This window comes from Salvelinus namaycush, chromosome 1 (genome assembly GCF_016432855.1).
Source record: "Salvelinus namaycush isolate Seneca chromosome 1, SaNama_1.0, whole genome shotgun sequence".
Taxonomy (NCBI): Eukaryota; Metazoa; Chordata; class Actinopteri; order Salmoniformes; family Salmonidae; genus Salvelinus; species Salvelinus namaycush.
This window is the reverse complement of record NC_052307.1, coordinates 23767741-23780399: the sequence shown is the minus strand read 5'-3', so window position 1 is coordinate 23780399 and position 12659 is coordinate 23767741. Positions and strand designations below refer to the sequence as shown.

General features: G+C 42.5%; 1 protein-coding gene across 1 annotated transcript; it reads left to right on the top strand.

The window, feature by feature from the left end:
• Nucleotides 1–217: 217 nt before the first annotated feature.
• unm_hu7912 (un-named hu7912) lies at nucleotides 218–3373 on the top strand. The gene is made up of 3 exons (XM_038997679.1): nucleotides 218–1999; nucleotides 2084–2243; nucleotides 2280–3373. The coding sequence occupies exons 1-3, from the start codon at nucleotides 218–220 to the stop codon at nucleotides 3371–3373; spliced, it is 3036 nt and encodes a 1011-aa protein (XP_038853607.1).
• Nucleotides 3374–12659: the final 9286 nt, after the last annotated feature.

Below are 12659 nucleotides of genomic sequence, written 5' to 3'. Positions count from 1 at the left end.
TGTTTTAATATGGATATAAAAGGCTTTTATATCTTTCTTTTCTCAGGCCATATTGATCTTGAATCAATCTGAATGGGGAGATCGGAGGAGTCCCTATAAGATGACACGCACAGATCCCCCTGATATATTGGTATCTACTCTGTATCGGGACATCAAACTAAATCCCATCACTGGGCACTCCATTTCGCTCAGCCCCTTCCAACAATGTGACTCGCAAATGATTGACAAACTGGAGCGACACACGGAAACCATTAACAAAAGACACTGCCGTAGCTTTGACTACCTTGAGTCATTGGACGACCCACAGCCCTTTTCTGCCTCAATGGAGTATCCTTACAAGAGGACTGAGCATCAGAGGGTGCATAAAGAGGTGACCTGGAATGGCCTGGATCATCCAGGACACCTCCGTTTCTCGTCCCCTGATCTGTTCAACACTAGACTACACCCACCACAGCATGCCAACCCAGACAAAACCAGTCAGGCCACGAGGTCAGATTCAAAGAAGAGGACAAGATCAAAAAGTGCTCCCAGAGTCAAGACCACCCTTACCCCTGTGCCTATGTCAGTCTCCCCACCGGTAACCAGGAGAGGACGAGATGTTCCACAGGCTGTACCAGACCCCCCGCTAAGGACATCTGAACCACACCGGGACTCTTACTCCTCTAACCAAGCTTTTTCGAACGAAGTACACCCTATAAAACTGCAACCACACTCTCCCCTCTACGTCTCAGACTGTTTCTCTGAGGAGAGCAAACAGGATGAGCCAGCCATCACTCCTCATGTCAGGTGTCGTGTGGATATCAAGCCAGATGCAGCGGTCCTGCAGCACACAGCCAGGAGGTCTCAGAGCATGAGGACTGAACATCCCTGGCAGAGATACTCCTACTTCAGTCAGAGCAGAGGTCTGTCTGTGCCACGGCAGGTACGGACACCCACACCAAACGACTGTTACAGTGGCGATTATAGACAAACATATCAGTACACTACCTGCGGGCCCCCCAGCTACATCCAGCCAGTAGACATGCGAAGGGTGCCCTCCACTATAATGCCAAGGGAATACTTGTCAAGGGAGCAGAGGACTCTTTCAAACCCCAATATACCCACTAAATTCTTCTACACTGAGGATCCGACCAGATACCCTGTCCACCTCTCTGCTAGAGCGTACTATCAGGATGATAATTCAAGCCTCACCAGCCAAGGCAGTACTCTTAATGGTCAGTATATGCATGATCCACGGACTCGCTGGGTTCACACTGACCCAGTCCGGCCATATTACACAGAGCAACACATGTCCAGCAGAGACCCTGTGCAGGCTGTCTATACCAGGCCTTACTCCACAAGCGAGGTAGGGCCATACTTTGCTCAAACACAACAGGCAAGAGCATACTATGGGGAAGAACCCAGGGGCTATCCCTGTCAGTCTAATGGCTCCAGGATGTTATACAGCAAGCCGTGCAACCCCCCAGCAGAACAGTATATTCCTTACAGGGCGTATCACACGGAGGGCCGTCGACGTACACAAATGTCCCAGGCCTATGCAGATGACTGGTATCGTTCAAGTATATCTGGATACTCCAACCAGTCCTCTCAGCTGACACCACAGAGAGTAAGACAAGAGCCAGTAATGTCCCCCTGGTTTGAAAACAGTCATGTGGAGCCAACCAGCCTGGGAGCAGAAGTCAGAAAACACTCAAAGTCCTGGGACAATATTCTTTATCCTCGTCATGACAGGGAGCAAGCAGTGCCGTGTGGACGCAGCTATGATAATCTGTTGTACCAGGGCAGACATGCTCTGTTTCCTAATGATACACCAAAGCCAGTTATACTCAATCTATCTAGTTCACCAAGGCGCTATGCTGCCCTGTCCCTCTCTGAAAACTCCTTAGAGAAAGGTCCAAACAATCCTGGAAGGAACACTAAGGCTGGGCTATGGTTTGTAACTCCTGAGATCACGATAACCGACAATGACATACGCGCACGCAACCACAAACAGCAAGATGTGCGTTCAGCCACCTGGGATGCACTGGATTGTGAAAAGGTGCCAACTCTAAATGTTCTTCATCATCAAGAGCAGCCATCTGAGTCAGCGGAACTGACCAAAGACAGACAACACAAAGATTATTCCCTGCAGCAGAGCCTAGAGCAACTGGACGAGCTGCTAGCTGATCTTGTCACTGATTACAAACCCTCAACCAGCAGGCGGCCTAGTCAGGATCTAATGGACCAACTAAAACAGTTGATTAGTGAGGATGATGAAAAAGGAAAGCTAATATCTTCAGGCCTAGAGAGTCTAGGAGGCCTAGAGAGTCTAGGAACTCTGAGCTCACCAATCGCCTCCACTAAAACCAGCCCTGACACCATCAAAGACCCAGACAGTGGGTGTGATGGCTTACAGAGCATACAAAGGAGTCCAGAGGAGATCTCCCCAGACCACAGCACAGACGACGATGACACCATGATGTGTGCCAACAAGAAGTGCAAGCGGACAGAGACCCTGTTCAATGCCTGTCTTTACTTCAAATCCTGTCATAGTTGCTACACCTTCTACTGCTCCCGGAACTGCCGTCGGGATGACTGGGACAGCCATAAAGAGAACTGTCTATATGGGCGTATCAGTAGTGTGTGCAGGCACATGCTGAAGTACTGCAGAGAGAACTCTGAGATCCATAAAGCCTTCTCTCGCATTGCCAAAGCTGGCTACCTTTCCAGAGGGAGAGGCATTCTTTTCCTGGGCTTTGCTAACCCAGGGACTGCTGACAACTTCCTGAAGGATGGCCTTGAGAGCCTTGTCATGTCCCCCACATATCTGTCTCTAAGAGAGCTGGACAGCTTCAAAGACAACCTGGGGGATTACTGTAAGGACCTGCAGCAGGCTGGCAATGAGTATGACCCCAATGAATGTTTTCTCTTGAATGTATCCATAGCTGTTGGTGAACTAGTGCCTAACAGACCCTCACCAAGAGTCCAAACACCAACAGTCCGAAAACATGCAAAGATTTCGTTGGCCTCCTCCAGCCCAGATAAAAAGGTCTTCAGGAAGGAAAGTGACATGGAGACACTCATTCTCACCCCGCCACCAGGCACACCTGATATTGACAAAGAGGGAAAGGAGGGTATGAAAGCCAGAGAGATCTGCTTTATCAATATCCAACGTGAGCTCAGGACCAGGGGAGTCTTCCTGCGTCATGAGTATCCCAAAATATACCGTCAACTCTGTGAATTTGTGGAGAGCAACAAGAGATTCACGCCCACTACCATTTACCCCATAGATAAGAGAACAGGGAAGCAGTTCATGTGTATGATCATGGCTGCTTCTGAGCCCAGAACGCTAGACTGGGTGGGCACCCCCCATCTCCTGGATGATATTATATAGTACTGACCTGTGCACCTCTGATGTTACCTATATGTACATGTATATACATATGATTTAACAGATATTTATGATGGATGTTTGTAGATACACATGCATTTTACATCAGAAAGGAAGATTGTTAAAGGGATACTTCAGGATTTTGGCAGTGAAGCCCTTTATCTATTTCCCCATTATCACATGAACTCGTGGATACTATTTTATGTCTCTAACTAGCACAATTACTAACTAGCGTTAGCGCAATGACTGGATGTCTATGGTAACTGCCAGCAAGCTAGTAGATACCATAGACTTCCACTCATCGTGCTAACGCTAGTTAGCATTGGCTCACGAAACTACCTCTAACTTCCTTCAAACTGGATGCAGAGACATAGAAACGGTATCCATGAGTTCATCTGACTCTGGGGAAGTAGATAAAGGGCTTAATTGCCAAAATCCTGAAGTATCCCTTTAATAAGACTACCAGAAGTAATGTTTGCATATTAATCACTAAGAATTCGATATCATTTAGAAGTGATTCATACAAACAATGTGCAGGAAAGGTTGACTGACGTTGCACACACAAACAAACTATAATGTAACACTTTATCATTGTAGTTTTTGGTTGAAGTAGCGTTGTTTTGATCCTGTTACACTGAAATAGTTTGATCTGCATGTAAAATGGTCATACTGTATTTTCAAGTCATTATTTAGTTTTAATCCCTGTTTAGACAAGGTACTGTCTGTGTTGATACCATATGAACTGGGTTGGAACAAGCACAAATAATTCAAAATGATCTATAAAAATATAACTGAATATAACTGAATATAACTGATGGAGGCACTACTATTAAGAGCATTTCTAAAGTAAACTAGATTAAAGCTTCAAAGCATAATCTCCACTAGTGTTCTACTTGTTGAAGCTTTTCTCAGCAGCTGGAATATATAAAACAAATACTGACCGTTGTATTTCTGCAGATGCTTCAATATATCCAGAAAGTTATTCTAATTTGAATATTAAGAATCTCTTGAAATTGCTGTGTTGTGCCAGGGTCTGGGTAGAAATCTTAGTTAATACTATTAATATCACTGCTGATAATAATACTTTCATTATGCCTAAATATGGATAAAAAATCAGGTGTCTACATCTATGCTCTGAATCCTCTCACCCCTTGAGTTTCCCAGTTGTTGATTTTGTTTTAGGCATTTGAATTGCACCCTCTTTCATCACTTTGTTTAGATTTTGTACTGATTCTACACTGCTAAATTAATTGTAACACGCTTGATAACTTGTTTGATAGTGGCCTTCGGTAGAAAATGCATTTGACAGAAAGCAATGTGTGGATTTGTTTTGTAAGGCTTGACTCTTGACTGTAAATTAATGTGGTGCATTTGCTTGACATTGCAAATGAACATTTATTTTGCTTAAAGCACGTTATTTATATTCAGGTATTTTAATATTGATTATGCTCATCATAAGACTGACAATGGTTATAATAAACTGACATTCAATGCTTGGAAATTGAATATTATTTTCAAAGATATATGAAATATTAGTACTACTATTTTTGGTTGAGGAAAAAATGTTGTAACTAACACATTTGTTGAAGAATATCTATTAATATCCTATTCCGCACAATGTATTTCATACCTGTAAATGAACACACAAATGAAATAAAAAGAAGAAACAAAAGAGCAACTTAACATTTAAACAGGACATATTGGTAATGATAAGTTGGAGCTTTGAGCTGCTATGAGCTTCTTTTGCACTTGAACATAAATTATACAGAATGTCTCCTAATGCATCTACACAGCACTGAAACAAGCATGTTATGTTTCCATTGATAGAGCCTGACAAATCTAAAGTTGCTATTTTTGTCCTCCTGCAAGATGTCACCAAATTTTCTATTTTGTGATGTTTATAACCCATGTATAATAAACCGAAAATAAAGACTGACCTTTCTCTTTGCATTTCTCTTCTAGAGTAAACCATGCAGAGCCTTATATTCAGACATATCAAGGCTCTTGAGTAAACCATACAAATCACTAAAACAATGATCATACAATGTGATACATAGACCAAGTTGAAGGACACACAATAACAACTTGGTATTTAGTCTTTCCCCTTTATTTTTGTTGGTCTTACAATTTAGGACCAAAATAAACACTATGTATATGGGAAGTCTGTAGTTATTCACACTTCAATCAGATAGCCCTGAAGGACAGTCGGAATTACTTGAAGACTGAATAAATTGAACATCCTCGTCTAACTGATGCATTAATAAACTGTAAATCAAATCAGCCATGCCACGTTAAAGACCATTCTCTGCACTGCAAGCGAGAACTCCAGAAAGCCTACAGCCCAAAAACAGACCAAGACAATGCAGATAATCATTTAAATGGTATCTCAATATTACTTAAATATTGATAGTGACTCTGAATTTGCCAGCAGACACTATCCCATCATGATAGTGCATCACCCTGCAATATGCAGGCACATGTGAGAAACCAGCACTACTTCTGCTGCTCCTAAAATAGACATCTCAATATTCTTATGTTAGACAGTGCTGTATCTTTGTTTTTCTATACAAATGGAGCTGGATGGAGAGAAAAACCTGGAGAAAAGCCATTTTGAAGAGTGTATATGAAATCATAGAACTTGAGCACCACCTATTGATGAAATCTAGACATTGCTAAAGTGGCAAATCAGAATAGTCAAAAACTGTCCCTTCATATTATTTGTAAACAACGTTTGTAGCTTATAGCCTACAAATCTGTTTCATTCATACTCAGTCTATATTGAGAAATATTCTATGACTAGATACACACCAGGAGGTATCTTTGCCACTGTAGGCCTAATATCCTAACATTTGAAAACAGATTGTTTATGGACTTCACAGACTGCAACTATGGCCCAAATCGGAGTCCAGGGTCCTCTATGGGTCCTTGAGGGTGTCCCAGGGGGGTTCTCAACAAGGTGGGGGGGAAATATAACATTTCTTTCACACCCATATTTCACTCACAGTCAGATTGCCTTCAGAACACATCAAGAGAAATTATGATCATAGTTATTCTCTCAGTCATAATTAAGAAAGTAAATTCGTCTATTTTGTAAATTAACACACAACAGAGAGAGAGAGAGAGAGAGAGAGAGAGCGAGAGAGAGAGAGAGAGCGAGAGAGAGAGAGAGAGAGGGAGAGAGAGAGAGAGAGAGAGAGAGAGAGAGAGAGAGAGAGAGAGAGAGAGAGAGAGAGAGATAGTGGACTAGACTAGGCAGTTGGCCCCTTAATTTAATTGTGCAAGGAGTATACATAATTTGAACCATAGGGATGCCTCCAACATATAGTGAAAAAACATAAATAAATGAGGTGTGCTTGTCATAAACAAAGAGTTTCTAGATTTTGCTTCTCCAGCCTTAGCCTTGAGATTAACCTTTTAGGGATTCACTTCAACATAAATACTTTAAGAAATAAGGAGATAGGTATCTCATTAGTCAATGAATGTAGAAATGTATAACGGCCAACCCAACAGACTGTCAACCAATCGGGTCACGCGGTTGCTAAACTAATCGTCACGAAATCCCTTGTAAAAAGACAGGGTTTGAGTCGAGAAAGTGCTTATCTTCCTCAAAAGTACGCATTGTCACGATTTCAAAACGATACGATATTACAAAGAACAAGTAAAATATCTCAGATCTCGGAAATGATAAGGAATGTTGTCCTTGTTGTTCACGTAATTCATTCTAATGTTGGATTTTTGAGCTAGCGTCCAATTCACTCCCATTCACTCCTTGAAGGAGTCTCTATGGGGGGTGATAAGGGCCATAATTAAGCCCAGGAAACTGTACTACTGTGTGGCTGCCTTACTAACGTCTGCATGTCGCCTGCATGTTACGTTAACTAACATGTCGTGATACCAACGCCTTACTAACATCTGCGTGACTCCTGCGTGTTAATGAAAGTCATAAGGTGTGTAGCCTACATCAGACAACCAATAAGAGTTGTGTCCGTGGCTTTCAGTCAAATAGAGGAGTTCATAGGCTTTCCCAGATGGAAATTTGGGATACTTGGGATGTCCCTACCTCAATCAAGTATACATGTAAAATGGTTGAGTTTAGTGTCAGTTAAGGGTTATAGTTTAGTATTCAGGGTAAGGACGTCCTAAGGAATCCGGATAGCAGTGACATTCACAGTGAGAAACGGGCATGGTATTTGAGAGCTTGGCGGTGACACAGACATTAATTTGGTAGTTTTTTTTACAAGCAGCAGAGGCGATTTTCCAGTGTCTGCCCCAGATAGTTTCCTTAGAGACGATGAATGTAATTACCAAGGTGTCTGTCACGCCCTGACCTTAGAGATCCTTTTTATGTCTCTATTTTGGTTTGGTCAGGGTGTGAGTTGGGGTGGGTATTCTATATTCTATTATTTGTATTTCTATGTTTTGGCCTGGTAGGGTTCTCAATCAGGGACAGCTGTCTATCGTTGTCTCTGATTGAGAACCATACTTAGGTAGCCCTTTTTTCCACCTATCTTTGTGGGAAGTTGACTTTGTTTATGGCACATAGCCTTTAGCTTCACGGTTTGTTTTGTAGTGTTTATTGTTTTGTTCGGCGTCTTTTTCAAATAAAAGGAAAATGTACTGCGCCTTGGTCCTCTTCTTTTAACGGCCGTGACAGAACTTCCCACCACCAATGGACCAAGCAGCGTGGTAAAAAGGAGGAATAGACATGGGAGGACATCCTGAACGGCAAGGGATCCTGGACATGGGAGGAGATCCTGGCCGGAAGGGATCGCCTTCCATGGGAACAGGTGGAAGCATTGAGGAAGGCGGAGGCAGCGACGAAAGCAGAGCGGCAGCGTTACGAGGGAACACGGCTGGCAAGGAAGCCCGAGAGGCAGCCCCCAATTTTTTTTGGGCGGGGGGGGGCACACGGGGAGTGTGGCTGAGTCAGGTTGGAGACCTGAGCCAACTCCCCGTGCTTACCGTGGCGAGCGTCGTACTGGTCAGGCACCGGTGGAGCGCACGGTGTCTCCAGTGTGCGTGCACAGCCCGGCGCGCTACCTTCCAGCACCCCGACTCGGCCGGGCTAGAGTGGGCATCCAGCCATCTGGCCGCCAGTACGTCTCAGCGTATGTTCTATGTTTTCTATTTTTTTGTGTTTGGCCGGGTGTGGTTCTCAATCAGAGACAGCTGTCTATCGTTGTCTCTTCCACCTGTCTTTGTGGGAAGTTGACTTTGTTTAGGGCACATAGCCTTTGAGCTTCACGGTTTGTTTTTTGTAGTGTTTATTGTTTTGTTCGGTGTCATTTTGATTAAAATAAAGAAAATGTACGCTCACCACGCTGCACCTTGGTCCTCTTCCTTTAACGGCAGTGACAATGTCCTTGATCCAACTGAGGAGTAAATAGACTATATGTAAGTTGTGATATCGTTGGGAAATATTTAGGCCTACTGTGTTGATAAGGCAAATTTGGTTTATTTGAAAATAATTAGTTTTTTGTTGATAATGAGTTGATAACGTATTGTCGAAAGCACGTAGACAATATTATTCTTATACCCACAAGCATCCCCCATTCAATTTTGTTCCTATACCCAAGAATGCAAAGGTAACTAAACAAAATGACTATCGCCCCATGGCACTCACTTCTGTCATCATGTAGTGCTTTAAGAGACTAGTCAAGGATCATATCACCTCCACCTTACCTGTCACCCTAGACCCACTTCAATTTGCTTACCGCCCCAATAGGTCCACAGATGATGCAATCGCCATCACACTGCACACTGCCCTATCCCATCTGGACAAGAGGAATACCTATGTAAGAATGCTGTTCATTCACTATAGCTCAGCATTTAACACCATAGTACCCTCCAAGCTCATCATTAAGCTTGAGGCCCTGAGTCTCAACCCCGCCCTGTGAGATTGGGTCCTGGACTTCCTGACGGTAGGAAGGTAGGAAACAACATCTCCACTTCACTGATCCTCAACACCGGGGCCCCACAGGGGTGCATACTCACTCCCCTCCTGTTCACCCATGACTGCGTGGCCATGCACACCTCCAACTCAATCATCAAGTTTGCAGACGACACAACAGTAGTAGGCTTGATTACCAACAACGATGAGACAGCCTACAGGGAGGAGGTGAGGGCAGTCGGAGTGTGGTGTCAGGAAAACAACCTCTCACTCAACATCAACAAAACAAAGGAGATGATCGTGGACTTCAGGAAACAGCACAGGGAGCACCCCCCTATCCACATTGACGGGTCAGCAGTGGAGAAGGTGGAAGGTTTTAAGTTCCTCGGCGTACACAACCTGAAATGGTCCACCCATACAGTCAGTGTGGTGAAGAAGTTGCAACAGCGCGTTTTCAACCTCAGGAGGCTGAAGAAATATGGCTTGTCACCTAAAACCCTCACAAACTTTTACAGATGCACAATTGAGAGCATCCTGTTGGGCTGTATCACCGCCTGGTATGGCAACTACACCGTCCACAACCGCAGGGCTCTCCAGAGGGTGGTGATGTCTGCACAACGCATCACCGGGGGCAAACTACCTGCCCTCCAGGACACCTACACCACCCGATGTCACAGGAAGGCCAAAAAGATCATCAAGGACAACAACCACCCGAGCCACTGCCTGTTCACCCCGCTACCATCCAGAAGGCGAGGTCAGTACAGATGCATCAAAGCTGGAACCGAGAGACTGAAAAACAGCTTCTATCTCAAGGCCATCAGACTGTTAAACAGCCATCACTAACACAGAGAGGCTGCTGCCTACATACAGACTTGAAATCATTGGCCACTTTAATAAATGGATCTCTAGTCACGTTAATAATGCCACTTTAATAATGTTTACATATCTTGCATTACTCATCTCATATGTATATACTGTATTTTATACTGTCTATTGAATCTTGCCAATGCCGCTCTGTCATTGCTCATCCATATATTTACATTTATATATTCTTATTCCCTTCGTTTACTTAGATTTGAGTGTATTAGGTAGTTGTGGAATTGTTAGATTACTTGTCAGATATTGCTGCACTGTCGGAGCTAGAAGCATTTAGCTACACTCACATTAACATCTGCTAACCATGTGTATGTGATTTGATTTGATTTGATTTGACACGATCCGTCCAAGGCCTCAGCTGGACGCCTAAAACGTGAGAAATGAAAACAGAATTTTACAGTAGTGTGTGTGTGTGTGTGTGTGTATGTAGTTCCAAGAAAACACATGAGAGTGATGTGCCCTTCTGTGTCAATGTTGAAATACCATAAATGGAATATGGCAAAGTAGATAGTGATATGAGTGAGATCACATGAAAATAAAGACACCTTTGGATCTAAAATGAGTATGGGATTCCCTCGTCTCTTTTTTGTCATTGCTGATGAAAATTGATGTCAATGATGAGTGGAGTGTGGCTAAAAAAGAAATGCAATTTTCTGTTGATTTTGTTTTGTACTGTAGAAAACAGGATGTGGGCAGTAGTATTCCAAATATGTATCTGTTTGTTTCATATACTTGTGGCCAAAAAATTACAAATAAATTGTTTTAAAACAAGGTGCTGAACAATGTCAAATTTGCTGTATAGTTAACACAGTGGATAGATTGTGAAATTAAGTATACAAACATCATAACACCATTGAATCCACCAAACATGTACTTTTTGTGTTGACTTTTTCTAAAATCATATCTCACATTATTATAAATCTAAAATAATATTTATTCAGCTTCAATTTGATTAAAATCAAATTTAAATTAAAAACACAGAAAGAACAATTGACATCAATGTCACACCCTTGCCATAGAGAGGCTTTTATTCTCTATTTTGGTTAGGCCAGGGTGTGACTAGGGTGGGCATTCTAGTTTCTTTATTTCTATGTTTTGTATTTCTATGTTTTGGCCGGGTATGGTTCTCAATCAGGGACAGCTGTCTATCGTTGTCTCTGATTGAGAACCATACTTAGGTAGCCTTTTCCCACCTGTGTTTTGTGGGTTGTTGTTTTCTGTTTTGTGTCTGCACCAGACAGAACTGTTTCATTTTGTTCTCACTTTGTTATGTTGTTTCAGTGTTCAGTTTGAATAAATTATCATGAACACGTGCTGCGCTTTGGTCCTCTTCTTCAGACGAGCGTTACAATCAATTAAAGTGCTGCACAATGTGAAGTTGACTGCGAAGTCAGTTTCTCAGTCTCCCTTAATGTGAAGTTGTCTCTCAATTTTCAAAGACAGGAGACATAGGGTTCCTAACCCACAACATTTTTCTTTAAAGAATAGTACATCTAACATTTGTAGATGATGATGAAATTGAAAGTAACGACAGAACATTTTATATCAATGAAAGTGCTGAACAAAGTCAAATTGACTGCAAAGTCAGTTTCCCAAAATACCTTGAGCACTGTTAAGTCTCTGAATTGTGAAAGATAATAGCCAGAGGATGCCCATCTAATCCACAATTTACTGTTTTAAAGAAAAGCACATGCATTTCATACAAACATCTCAACTGAACACACATAACAGCTAAATTGAATCCATCAACCTAACATCTTGAATTGTTTTAATTAAAATATTCTACCCCAAATGTGGACATGATCTCAAAGAGATAAAATTGTCAATTTGGTAATTACACTTTAGAATGTATTTTATCCATTTTAAAGCATGACACCTAACGACCTAAGCAAAGCCACATGTTGGGGCTTGAATTATGCCTTTCACCATGAACTTCTTGAATTGTTCATAATTCTGGTGCATGGGTAAATGTAGCACAGCTCCGCAAGTGTTTGCCTCAGGGTAGACCCTGTGTGTTCAACAGGAACTCTAATGTTGGCCATGTGTCGAAGCCAAGTAGAGATATTTCTTCTGCTCCTGACACAATTGGAGGACCATTCCACACGTAACAGGTGCACCGGGTCCTGTAAATTTGACCGATCAGTTTCGAACAGGGTTCAATTAATCTGAACAGCATTATATTGATACATTGACAATGTAGTTGTATCCAAATATTATATGTTTTATAAGACAATAGCAATCATGAATTTACCATCAATCTCTATGAGGAAGTCCCTCCAGCAGATTATAACTAGTTCCTACCGTCTTCTGCTGTTAGTACCCGCCGGGGAGCGTTTTGGTAGGAACAGCTCCAACAGGTCTTCAGCTGTCAATGGCTTTGTGACACCAGCCACAAAATGCTCATGAAGCATTGTGTGGGTGTGCCCTCAGACATTCTAGAAGGCCAAGGGTCTTCAGCCCTTCTACAAATCTAAGACAGGATTTTTTTAAGGCAAATCCCAAAAATGACCTAATATTTATCAG

Coding starts and splice junctions, on each gene's coding strand:
- unm_hu7912 (XM_038997679.1), top strand. CDS start 218: ATGATTGACAAACTGGAGCGACACACGGAAACCATTAACAAAAGACAC. Junction 2,000..2,083: donor GCAACCACAAACAGCAAGAT/GTGCGTTCAGCC, acceptor CAGCCATCTGAG/TCAGCGGAACTGACCAAAGA. Junction 2,244..2,279: donor CCAACTAAAACAGTTGATTA/GTGAGGATGATG, acceptor TAATATCTTCAG/GCCTAGAGAGTCTAGGAGGC.